The 25757-nt window shown below is 37.6% G+C and overlaps 1 protein-coding gene across 5 annotated transcripts in view; it reads left to right on the plus strand.

Moving 5' to 3' along the window:
• The window catches only part of RRAS2 (RAS related 2), an 81202-nt gene extending 55824 nt beyond the window's left edge, over positions 1-25378 (plus strand). For 4 of the 5 annotated variants that reach the window (XM_024255759.3, XM_054525939.2, XM_054525940.2 and 1 more), the window contains exons 2-6: positions 6975-7062; positions 7969-8071; positions 8252-8360; positions 21597-21715; positions 23872-25378. In XM_024255759.3, coding sequence (XP_024111527.1) covers positions 6975-7062; positions 7969-8071; positions 8252-8360; positions 21597-21715; positions 23872-23959 — 507 coding nt within the window. In that variant the 3' untranslated portion in view covers positions 23960-25378. Of the gene's footprint in view, positions 1-5188; positions 5212-6974; positions 7063-7968; positions 8072-8251; positions 8361-21596; positions 21716-23871 lie in introns of those variants that run through there. The other variant, XM_054525941.2, reaches the window with a different exon arrangement.
• Positions 25379-25757: the final 379 nt, after the last annotated feature.

The raw sequence follows: 25757 nt of genomic DNA on the forward strand, positions 1-25757 counted from the left end.
CAAACTGATAGAACTGTGTCCGGGTCTATTTGACTTACATCTCAGACTCCCTCAATTCTGCTGCCTCCCTAGGCAGCCCCACACACCAGAGATACAGTGGTGGGACTAGGGACAGGATAGCTTCAGCCAGTGCTTCTGTCCTGGAAGAGGAGAATGGAGGCTACATAGCAGTCACTGGGGACCTGTGGCCCTTATTAGATCCCGAGGGGCAACTTTGTGAGCTTCCCCCTACTCCCTGGAAGTGGGAGCAGCTCCCTGGGAAGTTTTTCCTTTTCTCTTACAACTTCTTTGCTGCCACATCTGAAGTGGGCATTGGAATATGCCTTCCCTAAACTAGCCGTTCTTGCCCTTTTCTGTTGAGGAAATGGAGTTAGAGATGTGTTAGTTTACCCAAGGACTCAAACAGCTAGCAAGTACGATGGCTTCTGGATTTGGATTTCAGGCTCTCCGACTCCAGAGCCCTTGTGTTTTCTTCTCATCATGTTGTCTCCAGTAAAGATATAAATCCATCTATTAATAGGAAGCAAGTTAATGAAATCTCATTTTGGTTTATCATAATTTAAAAAACAGTACGTGTTTTATGGATAGAAGTAATAATAGGGAAATGCTGTCTTAAACTGGAAGGGAGCAGAGAATCACAGAATTTTGCCTCTAGAATGTTTCATGACCTGATATCTGTGTGTAGTGTGGGGGTAAGGGGTGAGCTGAGCAGGAGCTCAAGAAGGAGAAGAAAAGAAAGTAAATTTGTTAGTCTTGGTTTTTGTTGTTTGTGTGTGTGTGTGTGTGTGTGTGGTACATTTACTCTTTGTTTTATAGGCCAATAAGGGAATGAGAAATTTGAAATTTTATGAATTTTATTTATTTTTATTTTTGAAACAGTCTCTCTGTTGCCCAGGCTAGAGTGCAGTGGCATGATTTTGGCTTACTGCAACTTCTGCCACCCAAGTTCAAGCGATTCTCCTGCCTCAGCCTCCTGAATAGCTGGGACTACAGGTGCCCGCCACCACGCCCGGCTAATTTTTGTATTTTTAGTAGACACGGGGTTTTACCATGTTGGCCAGGCTGGTCTCGAACTCCTGACCTCAGGTGATCCACCCGCCTCGGCCTCCCAAAGTGCTGGGATTATAGGCCTGAGCCACCATGCCCAGCCAATGGATATGTCACTTTCGATGGGATCAGTGGAATCAGGAATGGAAGATGAGTGTGAGTGTGTTTTACTTTCAGAGAGGCAGATTAGCAAAGTTATTTGATGTTTAAGCACTAAGCAGGTCACTTTACTTCTCTGACAAAGTCCCTGCCCTCATGGAATTTCTTTCTAGTTGGGTCGGGGAAGAAATGGACAATAAAAGTAAAAAATAAAAGACAAAGTAGATAAGATATATGTGTTGTTAAGAGAAAAGGAGGAAGGGAGAAAAGAGGGAGGGGGGAAAAGTGAAAAAAAACCTGGAAAATATTCTGAGCAAGAAAAAATATCAGCCTTCTACATGATGTAGTCTTGAGTAGAGTGATGTGAAAGCTCAGGTTAAAAAAGGATCACTGTCTCTTTCCTTATGTGCTACCACCAGATTTAGAAAAAATTAATTTTAATATGAAAACTGTCAAATATATACAAAAGTCCAGAGAACCTACAACCATATACACGTTGCCCAGATTCAGTATTTTTCAGGGTTTTCCTACACTTGTTTATCTGTTTCCATCCTCTCCTTTCCTTTTCCCTTCCCTTTTTTATACCCTATGGTTTTAGAGAACTCCTATGACTTTCCTGAGAGTGATGCTGTGCTCAGAACTGCCCTCCATCTGTTTACAACTCCCCAGTGGTACCTTAGAGCTAGCCTATCCTTTTTCTATGCAAGGGTGGTAGACTTAACCAATGTGCTGGATTCACTGAGTTTCCTAGAATTTCCAGTAAATTACCAGTCCCAGTGTGTAGACCAGGCACCACTCTGTGGCAGTGTTTGGGAACTACACTCTCACCAATAGCTTGGTGTCAGAAGAAGGTGAGTTGTGACTCCTTACCACTGAAGGCGGAAGGGCAACTCATCCCTTTTTCTCTCCTTCCTTCCTTCTTTTCCTCCTTAACGTGGCTTCTTTGAATGGGGAGATACTGAGTTGGCAGTTCTCCTTAGGAGGCCAGCCCGAGCTCCTGTTATGCAGTCTAGTGGCATGTAAGCAGGATTATCCTGCTTATCCCAGCATAATATTATACTTTGGCATTATTAGGGGCTTCGGACAAACTTACCCAGATCAATTTTTTTTGAGGCGGGGGTTGAAACAGGGTCTTGCTTTGTTGCTCAGGCTGGAGTGCAGTGGTGCCATCATGGCTCACTGCAGCCTCATCCTTCTGGGCTCAAGCAATCCCCCTACCTCAGTCTCCTACCTCAGCCTCCTGAGTAGCTGGGACTATAGGCGCCTGCCACCATGCCTGGTTAATTTATTTTTTGTAGTGATGGGGGTCTCGCTATGTTACCCAGGCTTGCCAGACCAGATTTTATCTCTGTCTGAATGTGATAGCTTCCCTAATCCTAAATGTTTCTCCACATCTCCTGACAACTTCAAGGAAACTGAAGTTCATTTTCCCTTCCATACTACCGGGAAGGCATGCTGCCCTTTGAATGGGGGTATTCCCTGTCTTTTGACTAGGATTCTTCTGCACACATCCTTTCATGTCTATCAGGAAACATGTGCTCTCTCCATCCTCCACCCTTCCTTTCCCCTCAGTGTACTCTTTTGAGCCCTTGGGTCCGCCCTCCTTCCCTATCCTTGCCTGAACTGTTACTGTCTAGCTCAGTGCAATACTGTGCTTGCTTTTTTTCCCTCTTTTTTTTTTTTCTTTCTGCTACAGAACATCCTTTTTGGGCTGTGGTTGGTAACTTTTTATAACTTCAGGAGAGAGACTGTTTTCTGGCAAATTGCTGAGGCTCTGTGTTGATAAGTGAACACATAAATAGTTCTGTACATAACTGTAGTATTAACTATCTAACTTCTCTTGCCTTCTGAACAAGCATGGTATTGGCACTTCATGCTGTTTCTGTTTTTTGGCTTGGGTATAGATTTAAAATGCCCCAATCCCTCTTGCCCCCAGTAATACCTCAACTACTGATGGTTGTATAAAAGGCACTGGACTCTGAAGGTAGAGACCTTGTCTTTATGGAGTACTTAGTAGGTGCTCCATACATGATCACTGAACAAATGAGTGAGTGAAATCAAGAGAGCAAGGACAATTGGCCGAAGGGTTTCAAGTAGTGGAAAATGAGGCTTTGCATGGTGAACAACACAAATCAAACTGGATGACTTTGCATACTACATAAAACCTGGAGGGCTTTGCATAGTATGTAAAGAAACTACGGAATCCTATAAACAGCAGGGAGCCACTTAATTTATATATTCTCTAGAGGTATAATTCATATATGTACAGAAAAGTGTACAGATCTTAAATGTACAGCTTGATGGGTTTTTACTTATGTAAATTACCTGTGTAGTTGCTGCTCAGATCCAGAGACTATTTCCAGAACCCCAGCTTTCATCTTGATTCACAATGTTTGGATACCAAGTCCCAGAGGTCATGTGGTTGGTCTGAAGTGTAACTAGGACTATAATTATTACAGCTACTCCTGAGCTTAGCAAATCTTTATACTTGAGTAAAAAACACTAATTCAGACCATTTAACTGCATGACAAAAATAATAGTTATTATTATGGTTGACATTTATTAATCAGCATGCCTTGGCACTTCATATGCATTATTTCATTTTACCTGCTTCACAGGATTTTGTTCCTATCTCTGTTTTACAGATGCTGAAGATTAGACATGTAAAGTGATTTGCCTTAGGTCCCACAGCTAGAGAATAGCAGAGTTAGAATTAAACCCAGGACACTTCATCACTGGGACTGATTACTTATTGGTGATCTGTTGCCTCGAATATCTGGTACCCAAGTTTAACAAAAATGTTGCCTTTTTGGTGAGAGGTGATGCCTGTATTGGTTACCTGCACACAGTGAATGCTCTTAGGGATATTCTGACCTGTGGCTTCTTAGAATTTTGAGAGGGAAAGAGGTTTTTGATTCTATGATAGGCAGTTCCCAGAGTGATGTTTTGTTGGAGGAGGAATCTTTCAATGTGGATGGCTCTTTACAATTTACATGTAGCCAGTAGATGATGGTGTCTGTAGACAAAGTATGAAGATAGGACACAGCAAAGATTAGGCATGAACCTAAATATCCAAAAATCCCAACAATTAATTTGTCTTAAAAATTAATATGAGTGGAAGTAAATGCATGTAGCAGTATGGCAAAATTCTTGTAATACTAAGATCGTGTTTCAAGAGTTAAGACATCCAAAGAAATGTCCATAGCGAGTAGAGGTAAAACAGTTTATTATACTGGACTTCAAAGTTGCAACAATCTTTTATATAACAATCAAACCAACAATCTTTTGTACATGTTAATATCTTAATCTCACAATGCCAAGAACTCTGTCACATTTAAAGAATTCTAGCTATTGTGCATGGCTTGGACATTTGTAAAAAATGTGTTTAACATTTGTTTATTATATTTTAGGCCAAATCAGTAGGGACAGTGTAGCACTTATAGGCATCAACTGGGAGTAGTCAGTGAAATTCAGGTTTTACAAGATATAAAAGCATGGCATATGAGGAAACATGTTTCAAGAAATGAATCTTAAAAAGTACAGAGCATGCTTTATCCACTTTGCTTGTGAAAGACTGCTGATTCCTGTTGTTTAGAATAGTGAGTATATAGAATATTGTTGCCAGTAAAATTTATTTACTTTTTGAAGTGGCATGGGTGCCAAAAAGTAAGTTCATGATTGTTTTGATACCTGCTTATTTTTTTTTTAAGGCTAGTTAAGTGAATTGATACCTGTTTATTTTTAAATGGTGATGGAGTAGTGGAGGAGATGGCTTCCTACTAAAAGTTAACTGCTGTTGGTAAACATTTCTTTTACAGACTTTGTTCAATAAATCATGCATTTAAGTGAAACATCAAAAAACAAATAGGATTATAGATATGGAATTCTGTGATTAAAGTTAAACATTTTAATTTTAATTAAAAAAAAATTTTTTTTAAGAGACAGGGTGTTATTCTGTCTTTCAGGCTGGAGCGCAGTGTGGCATGATCATACCTCACTGTAACCTCGAACTCCTGGGCTCAAGCAATTCTTCTGTCTCAGCCTCCGGAGTAACTAGGACTGCAGGTGTGCACCACCACATCTGGCTAAGTCTTAAATTTTTTGTAGAGATGCGGTCTCACCTTGTTGCCCAGGCTAGTCTGGAACTCCTGGGCTCAAGTAATTTTCACAAAGTGTTAGGATTGCAGGCATGAGCCACCATGCCTGGCTTTAAAGTTATTCTTAAGACTTAAATAAAATGTGGAAAGTGTCCTTCAAAAAAAATATGTAAAGTTATGGTATCAGGCAGATTAATATATCCCCTCCCAAAACCAGGGGGTTCTTTTCTGTCCTCTTCAGAGTGCTTGTTTCTGAGTAGCTCTCTGGTGTTTGCATAGGTCACCACGAATGTTGGGTCCCAAGAGCCAGGAACCCTTGCCTGAAGAAGGCTAAATACCCTTGATGCTGGTTCCTAGCATTAAGCTGTCTCCTTCCAAATCATTCCTTCAGATTTTGTAATGAGCCAGTGGGAAAATGGGCTTTGAGGAAGTCAGTCCAAAGTAGGTCAAAGGAGATACTCAGAACAAACGGAGGATGATGTTGGTGTCCTAGTTAGTGCCTGTCTGTAAGAAGAGGGAAATGCACTCTCTCAGATTATTGTTGTTTTCTTTTTTAAACCTTTTTCTTTTTTGGAGACAGGGTCTCATCCCGTCACCAAGGCTAGAGTGCATAGTGGTACAATCATGGCTCACTGCAGCGTTGACCTTCTGGGCTCAGGTGATCCTTTCACCTCAGCCTCCTGAGTAGCTGATTTTTTTAAAACCCTTTTAAATAAAACTGAAATGTAGGCTGAGATTCTTCCCTTCTTACTTGGATACTTTAACTGTCCCTTTTTTTTTTATGGTAATGACTTCAATAGTTGGGAGGGTTTGATCAAAGAAGAGAGGAATAGAATTTAAGATAAAAAACAACAAAAGATGTCAGTGAAAGAGTAAGTTTGAGGTTCCTACTAATGAAAAAATTTCAAAATGATATTTTCTTATAGTACATAAGACAGTTGAAAGGGGAATAAGACAAAGTGTGAGAAAAGAAAGGTATAAGATGAAATGTTCCAGGCCTCTTTGTGTTGTCTCCATTTTTTCCAGTTACTTGACTTCTTCGGACTGATGATTATAATCAGGTTGCTAATTCAAATAGGTCTGAATTATAACTTACTGTGTTTTCTAATTTTTCTAGAGTTTGAGATCTAGATTCTTAACCTTAAATAATTACAAAAAAGTTGTAGATCTTTTGCAGTCTTGCATATTTCAGATATGAAAATTTAGAGATACCTAGTACCTTTTCTTCACATGAAGGTACTCATAAGAACATTTGGTGAGGAATTGTCATAGAGGGTAAACCCTAGTACAGTGAGAAGGTTTTGATTAGTTCTGGATAAGTGGAATTTGTTAAGCAAAGTTACATTGGTACATTGGTAGGCAGGTAATCATAAATTTTATTTTATTTTTTATTCTATTTATTTTATTTTTATTTTTGAGACAGGGTCTTGTCCTGTCTCCCAGGCTGGAGTACAGTGGCACAATCATGGTTCATTGCAGCCCCAACCACCTGGGCTCAAGTGATCCTCCTACATCAGCCTCCCAAGTAGCAGAGACCACAGGTACACACCACGTCGGCTAATTTTTAAATTTTTTTTAAGAGATAGGAGTCTTGCTGTGTTGTCCAGGCTGGTCTCAAACTCCTGGCCTCAAGTGATCCTTTTCCCTCGGCCTCCCAGAGCATAGGATTACAGGTGTTAGCTACCATGCCTGGCCATGAATTTTAAAATAAAGTTTTTTCTTTTCTTGCAGTCCTATTTTGTAACAGATTATGATCCAACCATTGAAGATTCTTACACAAAGCAGTGTGTGATAGATGACAGAGCAGCCCGGCTAGATAGTAAGTAAACTTCCTTTATTTGAAAATTTGCATATCATTTTTTAAAAAAGTAAGCGCTGATGTTTTGCTATGTTAAATAATGTATTTGAAATATTAGATGATCTGGAATATTAGCCCATGTCATTTGTAAGTTTTGATTGAAGAGTCCGCATAATGGGTAATTTAAATATTCCTCAATAAATGAAAAGTAAAACAGTGTTTATATTGATCTTGTTCTAGTGAAACTGGTCTCATTGCAGTTTGTTGAAGTTGATTTTATTGGGACAACTGGAAAAAACCTGTCAGGTCTCAACTCTTCCTACCTTTTGGCAAAGGTTAAAATGGATGAAGTGAATATAGAAAAAGTTTGATACTGTTACTTAGAATTTATAGCACAGAGGCTTTAGCAAATACTGTTTTGTGTCTAAACATCCCACCTCTCCACAAAGAAAGCCCTATTCTTCTAATATGTATGATTCTTTTATTTACAGAGATCAAAAATTACATTAGCACCTGCACTAAGTATGGTATTGGGGGATGGTGGTTATAACTCAGATTTCTTTCTTGAATTTACAGGTATCTTTTTCAGTTTTTTCCATGGAGGGGATAAAACATTCAAGTGATTTTAGAGGTTACCTGACTCCATCTGATTAAATGTATTTGATATTTTTAAGCTTCTAATTAGTATGCTAATATATTCTAACCACAAAGTCAACCAGTACTGATGAAGATAAACTCTGTAACTGTCTGCCATTAGAATATATTTGCCTTTAGTATTAAGAATAAAGTACTAAGAAAGGAATGCCATTTCGGTATTATACCAAGTATGAGGCTCTCTAGAGGACTCACATTAATTGGTCTTGCCCTTGTGGGGAAGCAGTTTATAAAAAGCAGAAGTATAATTACATTTGTTGTTTTTTTCTTTAGTTTTGGATACAGCAGGACAAGAAGAGTTTGGAGCCATGAGAGAACAGTATATGAGGACTGGCGAGGGCTTCCTGTTGGTCTTTTCAGTCACAGATAGAGGCAGGTTTGTACCATATTAGAATGTAGATCCACTGTTCTTGTCAAGATCACTAGACTTTATTGAATTTGGACTTTTTGTTTTTATAGAAAAAGGAAAAATAAAATACTAAATGGGGCATGAGACTTGCTGAATTCTGATACTTGACCAAATTGATTAATTTGTTTTTGATTTTTTTTTTTTAAGTTTTGAAGAAATCTATAAGTTTCAAAGACAGATTCTCAGAGTAAAGGATCGTGATGAGTTCCCAATGATTTTAATTGGTAATAAAGCAGATCTGGATCATCAAAGACAGGTAAGAAGGAATTTCACTGTTGGGAAACCAATTGTTTATAATCATGAGTGAACTGATAGATTTAAGGAAATAATTGAAAGTCTAGTAAAAAAAATATACTGTGCTCCATGCCATTTAAGTGTTTATAGCTGAGTCTGGCACACTGTATTTATAGACGTCACAGTGGGTGAAAAATAAAAAGGAAGTAGAGTTGGAGAAATTAAAATTTCTTATTTTCAAATAGTTTTTCATAAAATTTTATAAGCCTGCAAGTGTTTAAACTAGCTTTATTCACATGTAATAATTTCTTGGATTACATCCAAAACTCTAACTTAGTTGTATAATTTCAAAGTTACCACTACAGGCGTAAGTTATTTGGTGTTAATACTAAATTAACTTCATGTAGAGAATGGCTTTCATTTAAATTACAATATTTGGATTTTTTTCTAAGTCACTTTAATGACTGAATTTTCTGTTAATTCTTTACATTGGCTAGCTCTAACACTTTAGTAACATTTAATAAAAGAATATTTTTAGTATTTAGTTCGCAGGCTAATTTATTTTCACTTGTTTCTTTACCCACTTATTGAAATTTTATTAGTTAAAACAGTTTTTTGGTAACATTGTACATTCATCTTTTTTGTAGGGGAGGGGAACAAGGTCAGTTTTATATTAATGCAGGCTGTTCATTTGTATTAGTCCATTCTCATGCTGCTAAAAGGACATACCCAAGACTGGGTAATTTATAAAGAAAAAGAGGTTTAAGGGACTCAGAGTTTCACATGGCTGGGGAGACCTCACAATCATGGCGGAAGGCGAAGGAGGAGCAAAGACATGTCTTACATGACGGCAGGCAAGAGAGAGTGTGCAGGGAAACCGCCCTTTATAAAACCATCAGATCTCTGAGAACAGGATGGGGGAAGCCACCGATGATTCAGTTATCTCCACCTGGTTCCTCCCATGACACGTGGGGGTTATGGGAACTACAGTTAAAAAAGATGAGATTTGGATGGGGACACAGCCAAACAATATCGACGTTTTATATATATATATATATATATATATATATATATATATATATATATATATATATATTTTTTTTTAAGGTCTTTTGTCTCTACCCGACATCTGAAATGTATTGTTTAAATTGTTTATTTTGCTGGTATTTAAGTATTCTTGTTTTTATATTATGTAGTGGTTACAGATTCTTAGGATTTTGTTGGAAAAGTGTAAACATCAGGAAAAATTGGTTGATAAACAGCTTTGAGGGCAGCCTTCTATTTTGTAACTGTCTCTGATTTTAGCTGTGTACATAAAATTTTATTGGCGGCATACCCGATTTCAAACACTGACTTAAGAGAAAATGATATATATGTATATATATATTTGTTTTGTTTTGTTTTGAGACGGCGTCTTGCTCTGTCGCCCAGGCTGGAGTGCAGTGGCGTGATCTTGGCTCACTGCAAGCTCTGCCTCCCGGGTTCATGCCATTCTCCTGTCTCAGCCTCCCAAGTAGCTTGGGACTACAGGCGCCCGCCAGCGTGCCTGGCTAATTTTTTATATTTTTAGTAGAGACGGGGTTTCACCTTGTTAGCCAGGATGGTCTCGATCTCCTGAACTTGTGATCCACCCGCCTCGGCCTCCCAAAGTGCTGGGATTACAGGCATGAGCCACCGTGCCCGGCCCAAGAAAATGATATATTATCCTAATGCTAAGATTTGGAAATGTTCACTGATGAAACTTGGTATAGAATAAATTTTCCTGCTAAGTCTCGTTCAAATCTGAGTTATAAAGTTAGGGTGAAAAAATTTGTTCTTCATTTCAAATCAATATAAACCATTTGAAATAATTAAGAATATGGCATTGCTTACATTATAAACCTAGCATAGACAGTTCATCTATTTTTTTTTTTTTTAGATTTAATTTTGTTTTTTTTTTAGACCATTTCCTTGAGGTTTCTAAACCTGATTATATTTATTGATGTTGCCCAGTGGACCCTGCCTGTGGCTCTTCTCAGTTCTTTCTGGTACTAGAAACTCTATATATCATTGCATCTGGGAAATAATGGCAAAGTAGATGTGCATTGAAGGAGTTCTCTTCCTATCTCCCGCTGACTTTTGCCTCACCCCTATATGCTTCCTGCCCTGAATATAGAAATAGGATCTTTCTCAAACCTTCTCATGGTGGTAGCTCCAGTAAAAGAATAGGTAGGAGACCTAGGATAGGTGGAGATCTCCGGTAGGGTAGGCAGTGGCAGATTAGGGAAGGGAGGAGGGTATATGCCCACTAGAACCCCAAAGAGGCTCTGCCATTATCAGCTTGGGTCTATATGAGTTATTTTTAAGTTGTCTATACACCAGATTGAGGATCCCTAGCCCAAAAATCTGAAATCTGAAATGCTCCAACATCTGAAACTTTTTGAGAGCCAACATGATTCCACAAGTGGAAAATTTCACACCTGACCTCGTGTGATGTCACAGTGAAAGCTTTGTTTCATGCACAAAATTACTTAAAATATTGTATAAAATTATCTTCAGGCTATGTGTATAAAGTGTATGTGAAAAGTAAATGAATTTTGTGTTTAGACTTGGGTCCCATTCCCAAGAAACATCATTATGTATATGCAAATACTGTATTCTAAAATAAAAAAATTCCAAAATCCCAAACACTTCTGGTCCCATGCATTTTAGATAAGGGATATTCAACCTGTATTGAAGATTGCCAGAATGTGGTATGCAGTTTCCATCTGTCTGCAGACAGTCAACATATTGTGGCACTGGCTTTGTTTGTATATCGTTGGATTATAATTTTTTTCATGGAAGTTTTTTTTTTTTTTTACATTTTGTAAAAGTAATAGATTCTCAGAGTAAAAAAGTGAGAGAACAATATAGGAAATGATTTCCTTATTTCAGTCACCCTAAAGATACGTAGTGTTAGCTTGCAGTAAGTTATTTTGTATTTATTTTTCCGTCTAAACCATATAAATAGACATAAATTATATATATCCTGAAAAGCTTAGATGTATATATATCCAAGGGAGAAAAGCAAGTGCCTGAAATCTGATCGCTTAGTTTTCTGCTCATTTATATGGCGTCTACTCTCTGAAGGATAGACACAAAGAAAAGTTTTATTCTTCCTTATGCTTTTTCTTCCTTTGCACCTGTACTCAGGCATGTTGACTACTCTCACTTTAAAGTCATGACCACTGATCTTTATGGGCCTTTAGTGCTTACTGGGAATCCTACATTTCCCTAGTCCACCTATTTCCCATTTGTTTGGGTAATTTTTACATACTTTCTCATTTTCTTCAACCTGTAACACTTTCTTCTCTTTCCTCACTCTCAGCTGATAATGTGTGTGTTTTCCTGTTTCTGTGAGAAATTTCTACATGTCCTTACCTCCATATCTACTAACCTGAGTGCACAGGTACCCCATCAAGTTCACTTCCCTCCAGTTACGTGGATAAACTGTTCATCTGTCTATGATCAACTTCTCCACTAGACACTGGATCCTGTTCCTTCTCACCAACTCATGGACATTACCCCCGCAGTTGTTCTATTTCAGATGAACATTTCTGCATGATCATTCCCATCAGCATACAACATGCTACAATGTCTCTTATCTTTAAAACAAAAAATCTACAGCAAAAACTTTTAATCTCACATTCCCCTCTGAGTATATTTTTTCTGCCCCTCTTTAATAGCAAAACTCCTGAAACTTACTTTCTCTACTTTTTCTCCTGCCATTCTTGATTCTACAGACATCAGGCATTCAGTGCCACCGTCAGTATCACTAATTGGACAAATGTCAGTGACATTTGACATGGTTGATCACTTCGTTTTTGGAGCACTTTCTTTACTTAGCTCTGAGATAGTATTTCCTGCTCCTCCAGCCTCCCCAGTGTCCTTTGTTGGTACTACTTTGTCTCCTTGTCTCTCTAAAGTGTCTTGGGCTCTGGATGTGCAAAGACAAACATGCCTTATCTCCTACCCTTAGGGGGCATGCTATTGAAATTGAGATACTATAGCATGAAATTGAGATGCTATAGTAGAGGTTTTTACTCCCCCCCCCCCCCCGAAACGGGTCTTGCTTTGTCGCCCAGGCTGGAGTGCAATGGCACGATCTCGGCTCACTGCAACATCCACCTCCCGGGTTCAAGCGATTCTCCTGCCTCAGCCTCCTGAGTAGCTGGCCTTACAGGCATGGGCCACCATGCCCAGCTAATTTTTTATATTTTTAGTAGAGATAGGGTTTCACCATGTTGGCCATGCTGGTCTCAAACTCCTGATCTCGTGATCTGCCACCTTGGCCTCCCAAAGTGATGGAATTATAGGTGTGAGCCTCTGCGCCCAGCTGGTTTTTACCTTTTTAAAGTCTCTTCACAATTAAAGGTGTCCGTCTATAATGTCTTGACACACTTAGTGTTCTACCAAGTCAACTTGGACAGGCCACAGGGATGCTGTAAAAGCTTCTTTCCGCCTGTTCAGAGATGTTTAGTTTTTTGTCATCTCTAGGTTCTGAGTAACCAGTCTGGCTTGCTCTCTGTTGCCGACACGGCTTGTTTTTTTCTGCCTTTGTCTTAGACTTGATCCTCTGTAGTTTCTTTACCTTCTAGCCTATTTTCTTGTAGATAATAAATACAATTTCTCCTTGTTCTTTGAATTTGTGGGTCAGCACTGGCCATTTCTACCACCGGCTCCTGAGATTCAGAACCCCACCAGGGTTCAGGGATATCATCCAGAAGAGGCTTTGCTTGCTTACTTATGGCCTCTGTGTCTGTGGACTGGGTTGCTTCTTTCATCCTTCCATCCATTCATCCAGTATTTATTGAACACCTTTTCCAGGCAGTGATGATGCAGCAGTAGACAGAATAGTCACTGAGGTTTACGTGAAATAAAAAGATATCTGTAGAATTTGAATGGTTGTTTAGTATTACCAGCCATCTGGTCCCTTAAGATATGCCAGTCATTTTGTTTATTCTGCTAAAGGTGTAGGAAGAAAACATAGGTAAATGATTTGCTTACCTTTGCTAAAATATGAAAGTAGGTAAATATAACAACACTTGAATCTGAAATTCAATACCACAGTATGTTGGCTTAGACAGTGGAATTTCATGATATATCTGATTTCAAGTTCCTTGTCCTCAACTCAGCCCTGTCTAGAGATCAACTGTCTTTGCTTTTTTGTCTTTACCATCTTTCTCCTGGCTTACCTTGGTTGTGCCCTCTTTTCCCCCTCCTTTTAGTTGCTTAATTATTAATCGTTACTATTAATTTGAGAAAATAATTCATTATACTTAAAATAATAGATAGCTAAGTATATCAATCCAGACTCCCATCTGTCAGTACTTTTGACCACAGTGTGCCCCCTACAGCCTCCTAGGAAAAAGAACCCCTCCTCAAATAGTAGAGGATCTTACCACATATGGCCTTATCTGTGCCTTATGTGTGTCTAAAAGGGTTAATTTAGATGGTGAATGTAGGTGTAGGTACTATGAGGGTTTCTCGGTTTTGACAGGTCAGTTTTGTTCAGGCTTTATCGTTAGCATATAGAACAGAGGTATGCACTAAATAAGTATTTGTTGAGTGGATGAATCTGGGTGCCAGTGAGTTAAGACGTTGTGTTAATGCGATGATTCTTTTTACATAATAGATGTTTGTGAAAACAAGTTTTGCTTCTGTAAACTTCATTAACTTGACATAACTCTGAGCACTGCAAATGTAGTTTATTCTATTTGGAAATATGTAGTACTAGATGAGCTCATACATATTATTGTGAACTGCTGCTACTTGTGTTTTTGAACTGAGTCTTACTGGAAGCTCCCAAATGTAGTTCTGTGAATTTGTTGCATCAGATTTGCCCTGGTTATTTAAAACAAAACATGTCTGGGAAGTGCTGAAATCTACCAAATGAGAATATCCAGGAGATGAGGCTTAATATTTGGTATCTTTATGAAATTATCTGGGTCGAGGAACCTCTAGGAAATACTTACTTGTGTAGCTTTCAGTTTTTTTTTATTTCTAACTTCCACAGTGCTATGGCTCTGTTCCAGTGTGTTGTCCTTTTTGTCTTTTATTGTTTGCTTTGGTGATGGCAATGCTATTTCTACTTAGTTAAAAGTATGCTGTGTCAGCTCACAAGCATGTGGTTAGAGATTTCTTCACCAGAAATGTATGTATAAATTTGTTGGCTTTGTTTCCTGGAAGATAGTGATGTGAAACCATGCTTTAAAAACAAATAAATGGCTGGGCATGGTGGCAAACACCTGTGATCCCAGCACTTTGGGAGGCCAAGGCAGGCAGATCCCTTGAGCCCAGAAGTTCAAGACCAGCCTGGGCACCATGGCAGGACCCTGTGTCTACTAAAAATAAAAAAAAATTAGGCATGGTGGCACATGCCTGTAGTCGCAACTACTCAAGAGGCTGATGTGGGAAGGTCACCTGAGCCTGGGAGGTTGAGTCTTCAGTGAGCTGTGGCCATGCCACTGCACTCCAACCTGGGTGACAGAGTGAGACCCTGTCTCAAAACCAAACTAAACAAAACAAAAACAAGTGAAGCACATAACCTTAGCAGCAGGATTGTTTTATCATGTAGACCATGAATTAATTAACATTTCGTTTCTTTTTTCTTTTTTCTTTTTGAGACAGTCTTGCTCTGTCAACCAGGCTAGAGTGCAGTGGCGCAATCTTGACTCAGTGCAACCTCCACCTCCCGGGTTCAAGCAGTTCTCCTGCCTCAGCCTCCCAAGTAGCTGGGATTACAGGCCCATGCCATCACACCCGGCTACTTTTTGTATTTTTAGGAGAGATAGGGTTTCACCATGTTGGCCAGGTGTGTCTTGAACTCCCGACCTTAGGTGATCCACCCACCTCAGCCTCCCAAAGTGTTTGGATTACAGGCATGAGCCACCATGCCTGGCCTAACTTTTTTTACTCTATATAAAGATAGGTGAGTTGCTATTCCTGTTTATGTGAATTGCATTATGCATGATGGGTAGGACAAGGTATCTTTTTGAGGAATAATTGAGCAGAAAAACTAGTGGAAAAATTCTAAGTACATGTATTTCTTTCTCCCAATCATATTTACCCCAATAAAGTAAGTAGTTTATTGAGATTTCTTTTACTTTTTGTGTGTATATATATATATATATAAACTTAAGAATGTACCTATTTGGTTAGTTGTACACCATTTACTTAACATGTGTTTACTTATTTAGCTGCTAAGCGTGCTTCTAAGCTTTGGATGTACAAAGACAAACCTGTCTTAACTTCCTAGCCTCAGAGGACATGATGACGTGGTGAAAGAATAAGAAAACAAAACGAAAAATTTTACTGTGGTATTGTTAGAGACTTGTCAGTGGTAACCAGAGGGTGTGATGGGAGCTCTGAGAAGGTGCTTCCAAAACAGCACCAACACTTACGGGGAAGTTTCATTGCTCAGGTCTTGAAAGGTTAGTGAGGAAGAATTTGAGAGTGTAGAGTTGAGAGAGAAGGGATGACATCCCAGGAAGAAGAAACAGAATTTGTGACAGCATAGGGGTATTTTATAGGAAGGAATTTCACATGTCAAATTTTCCTAAAATAGAAATTGTCCTGTCTAAAATCGGTGGTTCTGTGACGCTTTCTCTGTTTACTCGGCTTCCTTCCTTATCGTTAATTGTTCGGGTAACTTGATCAGTTTATATTTCAAATGCATAGCCTTGTGGCACATACGTTATTTTGAAGAGAGACAAGGTAAATTTAAAAGTTAGATAAACTTAGATATACCAGTGCTATGTAGAACCTGCCTGTTATCCTGTTGGAATGCCACAGTGCACAAACAGTTATGAAGTAGTTGTTGGATATGTGTATATTGGTGTAATAAACTAATGATACTGTATTGAGGCCGCTAAATTTTTGGAATAGAATATTAAACTGGGAGAACAAACTACCTAAAAAGTTTAGAAGGAACAATACCTTGAGCTCAAACAGGGCTAGGAATAATTCATATTCTAATCAATCAAAGTAGAAAACTTTATATTTCTTGGAGTATTGGATAGTATAACTCAGAAGGGTTTTGTCCCAGTAGTGGGACAAAATTAGCCAAACTAAATGCTGTTCTGGTACCCTATAACAAAACCTAGAGCATGACCTGAAAGGATAACATGTTTCCAAATAACTGCATCCTAGAAGAAAGCTCAGGAATGTGTTTAGGAATACAAAATATCTGATACCTGATAGTAAAATAATAAAGTCCCAGCCTTCTACTCAGAAATTCCCATGCATATAAAGAAGCAAGAAAATATGACCCACAATAAGGAAACAAATAATTAATAGGAGCAGATCCAGAAATGACAAAGATAATAGAATTAGTGGACAGAGACATTAAAACAGTTATTTTGACCGTATTTTATGCAATCAAGTAAACATGTTAGAGACATGAAAGATGTAAACAGATCCAAATCAAACTTTCAGAAGTAAAACTACAATGTCTGACATGAAAAATGCACTGGATGGGATTAACAGCAGAAGTCATTGCTGAAAATTTCCACATTTGATGAAAAATACACACATCCAAGAAGCTCAACAAACCCGGAGCACAAGAAATATGAAGAAAATTATAAGATACATTATAATGAAATCGCTTAAAATCAGTGGTAAAGAAAAAAATCTGAAAAATAGCCAGACGGGGGGAAAAGAGCACATTACATATGGAAGAACAAAGATAAGGATGGCAGGAGTCATCATTGCATCTCATTGAACAGTGAAGCCAGAAGATAGTGGTGCAGAATCTTTTAAGTACTGATAGCAAGAACTATCAACTAGGATTCAATACCCACCAAAAATTTATTTCAGAAATGAAGATGAAATAAAGACTTTTCCCAGACATATAAAAGCGAGATAATTCATCCGCAGCAGACCTGCATTACAAAAAATGTGAAAAGATGTCCTTAGGCAGAAGGGAAATGATACCAAATGGAAATCTGAAAATGAATACAGAGTACCAGAGATGGTAATTATGTGGATAAATATAAATTACTCTTACCATAACTGAATATTTAAAGCAAAAATAATAAACGCATTGTGAAGTAAAAGTTAATAACAAAAAAGAGCAGGAGGGAGAAATATTGTTGTTAACTAGTTTGTTTTTTTCTTGAGAGACGAGTTCTCACTGTGTTGCCCAGACTGGCCTGGAACTCTTGAGCTCAACTGATCCTCTTGCCTCAGCCACCCAAGTAGCTGGGACTTTAGGCACACACCACTGCACCTGGCTCTGTTGTAAGGTTCTTAAACCATACTTGAATTGGTATGGTATCATTTGAATTAGACTGTCATGAATTAAAAATGTATACCATAAATTCTAAAGCAGCCACCGAAATAACAGATATATAGTTAATTAACCAACAAAGGAGATAAAATGAAATCATAAAAACAACTCAGCTAACCCAAAAGAAGGTAGAGAAAGAAGACAGCTAGAACAAAGAATAGATGATATGGATAGGAAACTAATAGCAGGATGACTCAACTGTATCCATGAGCACATTAAATGTAAATTGCCCAAATGTCTCAATTAAAAGGCAGATGTGTTAGATTGAATAAAAAAACAAGATGCTACAAGAAATCTACTTTAAATGTGAAGACACAAAGGTTAAAGTAAAAGGATGGAGTAAGATATTTATATAGCTACTTTAATTATTTTCATGATTGCCTGGCTAGCAATAATGAAAATAATTAAAGTAGCTATATGAATATCAGACAAAGATTTCAGAGCCAAGACTATTACCAGAGATAGAGTGTTTTATGATAAGGAGATTAATTCCTCAAGAGGACATAACAGTCCCAAACATTCGTGATCTAATCGCTTCAAAAATCTTGAAGCAAGATGCTAAGAACTACAAGGAAAAATAGACAAATTCACACTTAAAATCAGAGACTTCAATACCCCTCTCAATAACTGATAGGAAGGTAGAAAGAAAATCAGTAAGGATACAGATGACTTGAGCAACAATATTGAACAACATATCCTAATTGACATTAAGTGTACCCTTTACCCAACAGCAGTAGAATGCACCTTCTTTTGAAAGAAGAATGGATCATAAAGTAAGCCTCAATAAATTTAAAACGATTTTAGTCAGATAGTGTGTAATTTCCTGACTGCAGTAGAATTAACTTGGAAATTAATAACAGATATCTAGGAAATCTTCAAATATTGGGAAATTAACATATTCCAACTAACCCTTGGGTCAAGAAAATGAAAAGGGAAATTACAAAGTGTTATGAACTGAATGAAAATTAGAACACAACATCAAAATTTATAGCATGCTACTAAAGAAGTATATATAGAGACATTTGTAGCACTAAATATTTGTATTAGAACAAAGGTCTCAATTCAATGATCTTTAGTTTCTTCCTTAAGAAATAAGAAAAAGAGAAAATTAAAACCCATAGTAAGTAGAAGGGAAATAATAAGAGAATGAAGACCAATGAAATGGAAAGTAGTAAAACCATAAAGGAAAGAAAAACTGGCAGAGTGTGGTGGCTTATGCCTGTAATGCCACCACTTTGGGAGGCTGAGGCAGGAGGATTGCTTGAGTCCAGCAGAGCAGTTCAAGACCATCCTGGGTAACATAGTGAGACCCCACCTCTACCAAAAAAAAAAATAACCCCAAACTGGCTTTCTGGAAGATCAGTCAAATTGACAAGACTCTTGCCAGAATGATCAGATAAAAAAGGGAAAAGACACAATATCAGGATTGAGAGCGGTATCTTCACTTTAGATCCTTCAGATGTTTGAAAGATAATAAATACTAAAAACAACTTTATGCCGATAAATTCAGCAAGTTAAATGAAATGGACATATTACCTGAAAGGCACGAACTACCAAAGCTCACTCAAGGGGAAAAAAAAAGATAATATCAGTAGTACTTTATCTATAAAATAAATTGAGTTTGTTTTAAAAACTTCCCTCAAAGAAAACTTCAAGCCCAGATAGATTTGCCAGTGAATTATACCACACATTTAAGGAAGAAATACTACTGATTCTGTACAAAGTGTTCCAGAACATTGAAGAGGAGAGAAAATTCTTTCCAACTTATGTGAAGCCAGCATAGCACTCAGAAACCCAAACCAGAGGAAAACATAAGAAATCCACAGCCCAGTATCTCTCATGAACACAGATATAAAGATTCTTAATAAAATATTAAATAGAATTTAACAATATATAAAAAGGGCAATATATCACTCAAGGAGAGTTTATTTCTGCAATGGGTTGTTGGTTTGATATTTGACAGTGAGTCAATATAATTCATCATATTAGCAGACTAAAAAGGAGAAATCATATAATCATCTCAGTAGATGCAGGAAAAAACATTTGGCAAATCCACCATCCATTCCTGATAAATGCCTTATACAAAGGGAGTAGTGGAGAACTTTGTTAACCTGAGAAAGGACATCTACAAAAAAACTAACTGACAGCATACTTAATGGTGAAAAACTAGCTTTGTTTCTAAGATCCAAAATAGGTCAAGAGTATTCCCATCACCACTTATGTCATTGGTACTGGAGGTTCTAGGTAGTGCACTACGGCTGGAAAAGGAGATAAAAGATATCCACTTCAAAAAGCAAAAAATAAAATTGTCTTTATTAGCAAATGACATGGTTATGTAGAAATGCCTGTGGAATTTACAAAAGAACTCCTAGATAAATGAGTTCAGAATGCTTCCAGAGTATGAGATATACAAAAATTATGATCCTATTTTTATGGTGTAAAAACTATGTATCATTGAAAAATGACCAAAAGAACATGGTTCTCTATGGTTGATAGGTTCTTAAATTTTCTTTGATTTTTTTTCCCCCCAATTTGGCTTTTCTAATTTTTCATCAAGTGTTTACTTTTGTGATAATAATAGCCATAAAAGGTATTGTTTTCAGAAATATAATTTTAAGCCCCACTATATAAATGTAAATGTAATAGAGTTTAATAATTTTTAGTAAACATAACTATTCAAATCCTTACATTTAAAACATGTAGGAACTTTTTTTTTTTTAATTATACTTTAAGTTTTAGGGTACATGTGCACAATGTGCAGGTTAGTTACATATGTATACATGTGCCATGCTGGTGTGCTGCACCCATTAACTCGTCATTTGGCATTAGTTATATCTCCTAATGCTATCCTTCCCCCCTCCCCCCACCCCACAACAGTCCCCAGAGTGTGATGTTCCCCTTCCTGTGTCCATGTGTTCTCATTGTTCAATTCCCCTCTATGAGTGAGAACAGGCGGTGTTTGGTTTTTTGTTCTTGCGATAGTTTGCTGAGAATGATGATTTCCAATTTCATCCATGTCCCTACAAAGGACGTGAACTCATCATTTTTTATGGCTGCACAGTATTCCATGGTGTATATGTGCCACATTTTCTTAATCCAGTCTATCATTGTTGGACATTTGGGATGGTTCCAAGTGTTTGCTATTGTGAATAGTGCCGCAATAAACATACGTGTGCATGTGTCTTTATAGCGAACTTACATTCAGTTTATGTTTTCTTATTCTGACCTGCCATTTTATACATCAGTCAGCTATGCCACCTTTCCTTGATCTCCAAAATATAAGGCATTGTGAGGGCCTGTGATTGCATTCATAATTCATTTCTCCTCACATATTGCTGAGTGTCACCTGTGTACCAGGTTTTGGGGAATGCAATGATGAAGAGACCTTATGGCCTCTGAAGCTTACACTTTTCTCCATCCTCACCTCTTGCCATTTTCTCTCTTTGCTTATTGTATTCCAGCTATATGATGCTTCTTTTAGTTCTTGGAAAGCCCATTCACTCTCATGGCCTCACACATTCAGTTTTCTCTGGCAAGGATACTTCTTCACACCCCTACCCTCCACCCCTCAACTCCATACTCTGTTATCTTCTGGGCTTAAATGTCACTTCCTCAGGGAAGCTTTCCCTTATCTCCCTGACAGGGTTGTATACTTTAATAGCACCTTACGCTTTCCCTTCCCAGAATGTATTACTGTTGTATTTAATACTTTTTGTGTGATCTCTATTTGGAAATACTGTTGTAGGCTAGTATTTCCATCACAGTTATGTTCTTCTGCATTGTTCTGCAGAGGTGGGCTTTAGTTCATCTTGAGCTGTTAAGTCTGTTGTTTCATCTTGTGATAAAACAACTTGGCCTCTTGGCTGAATTATTAGCACAATCTGTGGCCAGGATTAGGTGGAGCAAATCCAGTTGTTAATAATGTACCATAAACATAACTTGGAATTTCAGGTAACACAGGAAGAAGGACAGCAGTTAGCACGGCAACTTAAGGTAACATACATGGAGGCATCAGCAAAGATTAGGATGAATGTAGATCAAGCTTTCCATGAACTTGTCCGGGTTATCAGGTAAGCAAAACACATTCTAGAAGTGTGTTTTAATAAATTACTATTAAATGTTTTTAGTAAGAAAGGATATTTTATATAGAAGTGATTCCTTTCTAGGGATTAATGCACATGGTGCATTACAATTTTTAAGTACATATTCTAGGCACTTCTAGAATATAAAATATAATTTAATTATGAAGTATAAAGTACACATAGGATTTCGATAAGAATAAATGCTGCTTCCAAAGGGGGTGGTGGTGTGAAGATAGTGATGACAGCAGCTGACTTTTGCATGGTAATCTCTGCCAGCTTCTGTGCTAAATGTTTTACATTTATTATTACATGTAATTCTCACCCTCGCCCAATAAATGAAATACTGTTTTATCCTCACTTTCAGAGGAGAAAACGGGGGTACAGAGAAAGAAGTTAAATAGCTTGTTCAAAGTTAAGACATATTAAATGGCAGAACTGGGGCTTTAATTCAAATCTCTGATTCCAGAGCCTGTGCTCCTACCTTTCTTTTTATCCAGCTCATCCCAGGCTAAGAGTAAACCAGGTAGTAGAGATTAAATAATCCTGTAAGGTGTGAAGTATAATGTCCCACACAACAAAGAATTTTTCTGTTAGATGCTATAGGGGGCCTTTTGGTTTAAAAAGTGTTAACAGGTTCCAAGAAGCTTAAGGTGTTGGGTGAGGTCTGATAGAATTACTAGGTATGTTTGTGGGTGAGAAAGATGAAGTTGCTTTAGTGAGTAGGATTTGATTTATTATTTTGGGTCTTGGTGCCTGGCCCCTGTTTCGTACTCTGTTCTATAGATCTGGGATTGTCTGCTAGTTAGACAGTTTGATAGGAATGTGAAGTGGGCTGCTTTTTTTTTTTTTGGAAACAGTTTGTCTCTGTCGCCCAGGCTGGAGTGCAGTGGTGTGATCTTGGCTCATTACAACCTCCACCTCCTGGTTCAAGCAATTCTCTGCCTCAGCCTCCTATGTAGCTGGGATTACAGGCACCTGCCACCACACCCAGCTAATTTTTGTATTTTTAGTAGAGATGGGGTTTCACCATATTGGCCAGGCTGGTCTTGAACTCCTGACCTCGTGTTCCACCCGCCTCGGCCTCCCAAAGTGCTGGGATTACAGCGTGATCCACCGTGCCTGGGCTTCGTATTTATTTTGTATCTAAGGTAAATTGACACCTGAGTGATGATCATCTACTTATTAGCTCCTTACCAAGGCATTTTTCTGTGGAGGAAAAAAAAAGTGAAGGTTATAGCTTTTTCTTTTTTAGTAGTTTGTTAAAAATCCCAGTCCCATTTTTTTTTAATGGGTACAGAGTCTCAGTTTCATAAGATGAAAAAGAGATCTGGAGATGGATGGCGATGATGATTGCACAACATCATGCATATACTTAATACCATCAAATTGTATACTTAAAAATGGTTAAGATGGAAAATTTTATGTTATATGTATTTTACCCCCCTTTCCCATTCCAGTTCCATTTTAGTGTTAAGCAACTGATGAGGCAGTGCCTTCTTAAAATAATTGACTGCTGTTTTGAAATGTTGTCGTTTGTTTTGGTTCTTAGGATCTCTCCTTATCCATCACTAATTCAGGAATGAGGGGGGAAGTAGAGGAGGTTTTTTGTTTGTTTTGTTTTTAATGCCAGGAACTATTAGATATATTTTAACATCACAAGATCTTTAATCCTCACAACAGCTGTGAAAGGTAGGTTTCCATTATTCCCCTCTAAAAAACTGAGGCTCAGACTAGGTCAACTAACTTTGTCTAATACTGAATTTAAAAAATGGCAGAACACAGATAAGACCTGCATACCTCCTAAGGTTAATTTTATATTGCACTCTAATGATGAATCTTTATTCTTAAGGATACCTTAGAGTCATGGAATTTCAAAGTGGGATGGGAACTTAGAGATTACTGAGTCTGGTATCTCGTCTGATTCAGGACTCATCCATTAAAGCAGCTTCATAGCTCTGCTTGTGCTGGTGTTGATGCGTTTGTGCCCTTTTTTGGTGGGGGTAGGAAAGAAAGAAATTCCCTCCTTGAAGTTTAACATTGAAAAGCATACGCACTTAAAGTGAACTTGTACAAAAAATAACCTGTGTTTGGTAATGGTAGATTACCAAGAAGGCAATTATATTTTAGAATTTTTTGTCTTACAGGAAATTTCAAGAGCAGGAATGTCCTCCTTCACCAGAACCAACACGGAAAGAAAAAGACAAGAAAGGCTGCCATTGTGTCATTTTCTAGAATCCCTTCAGTTTTAGCTACCAACTGCCAGGAAAAGCCCCCATCTTCTCTTCCTCTCCTCAGTTTACATCTTGTTGGTACCTTTCTAGCCTTAGACAGATGAACACCATGTTAGCCTTAGACCAAGAAGCTGGCTAGTCCTTTCTGTGAAGCTAATAACAGTGGTCATTACCAGACAAATTTAAAGGAAACACTAAGGCTGCTTCAAAGATTATCTGATTCCTTTAAAATATATGTCTATATACACAGACATGCTCTTTTTTTAAGTGCTTACGTTTTAATAGAGATGAATCAGTTTTGGAATCTAAGCTGTTTGCCAAGCTGAAGCTACAGGTTGTGAAATAATTTTTAACTTTTGGAATCATACTGCCTACTGTTACTCTAAATAGAAATATAGGGATTTTTTTTTAATGTGAATTTTTGCCTATCTTTAAACATTTCAATGTCAGCCTTTGTTAACCTTAAATACACTGAATTGAATCTACAAAAGTGAACCATCTCAGACCTTTACTGATACTACAACTTTTGTTTCCTGGTGGCCAAAATACCAAATGCCTATTGTATTTATGGATTAAAAACTGCTCATAAAAGCCTGTGTTATTACTCCTACTCTTGAAGATGATAATATTCTACGTGGTCAAATATTTGGACTCATTTAGGACTTAGACATTTCAGTGTACTTGATTTTTTAATTTAACTCTTTTTCACAGCCACGCTAAGGGTAAAAAGGAATAATTTCTGTCTGTCTTCCTTTTGAAGTATTTCTGGATAAGGGATTCGAAAAACTAAAACTTTTTGTTTGATGTAATATAAAATATGGAATTGATCTTTCCGGGGTCAGAGATGATTAATGTTTTTGCTATATACTTTTATACATTATTTTCTTATCAAACTAGTTAACAAGTATTTTTATATGTTTGTAAGCAGATATGCTTTCATAGCATACCTTGTGTATATGTAAAGATAAGTATTTAATTCTCACTGTTCACTTTTAACTGACAAAGAAAAACAAGTGGAAACTACAGAAACTGTGGTAGAACTTTTACTTGCTGGTCTGGTCTTAGTTGTACCCATCTTTGGCCAGTCACATATCTACTCAAGAAACCTTCCCAATAGAGTACAACAGGATGAGACTCTGAAATCACTTTCAGTATTCCCTGCTAGATATTGATTGTTATTTCAAATATTAAGTGTAAGCTTTTAATGGATAATTAGTATAACTGTGGATGGCATCTGATTTTGTTTTTAATTCTGTGGATTGTGTTTAAGCAATTCAATAGTATGTTCTTGATTTTGAGATGCTAAGTGGTATTGCACAGTTGTCACTTTATCAAGTGTGTACAACAGTCCCATGAAGTTTATAGAGCATACCCTTGTATAGCTTCAGGTGCTAGAATTAAAATTGATCTGTTATCACAAGATGATGCTTGATTACTCATTGTGTTAATTTAGTGGTTTCTTAAGGGAACAGGTGTTAGCGAAACTTATTTTAGTAGCTCTGTTCCTTTTCTCCAGTGCCTTAGGGGTTGAATGTAAAAGTCAGCATTGGTCGTTCAGCAGGTGGAGTGGATGTGAAACAGTTTGATGTTCTTTGACTTCTTGAATATTTACTTAAGTCCGTGTTTCTTAAACTTTTTCTGTGAAGTGCTCCTGATATAGAAACCCAACTGTAGAGGAAGGTGAATACCTACACAGATACCCCATGAAGATGAAACTGAAAACAGCTAAAGCCACACGCACATTTATTTGAAGACCAGTAAAAATAATATAATTGGCTGGGCACGGTGGCGCACACCTG

This window comes from Pongo abelii, chromosome 9 (assembly GCF_028885655.2).
Source record: "Pongo abelii isolate AG06213 chromosome 9, NHGRI_mPonAbe1-v2.0_pri, whole genome shotgun sequence".
In the NCBI taxonomy this organism is placed as follows: domain Eukaryota; kingdom Metazoa; phylum Chordata; class Mammalia; order Primates; family Hominidae; genus Pongo; species Pongo abelii.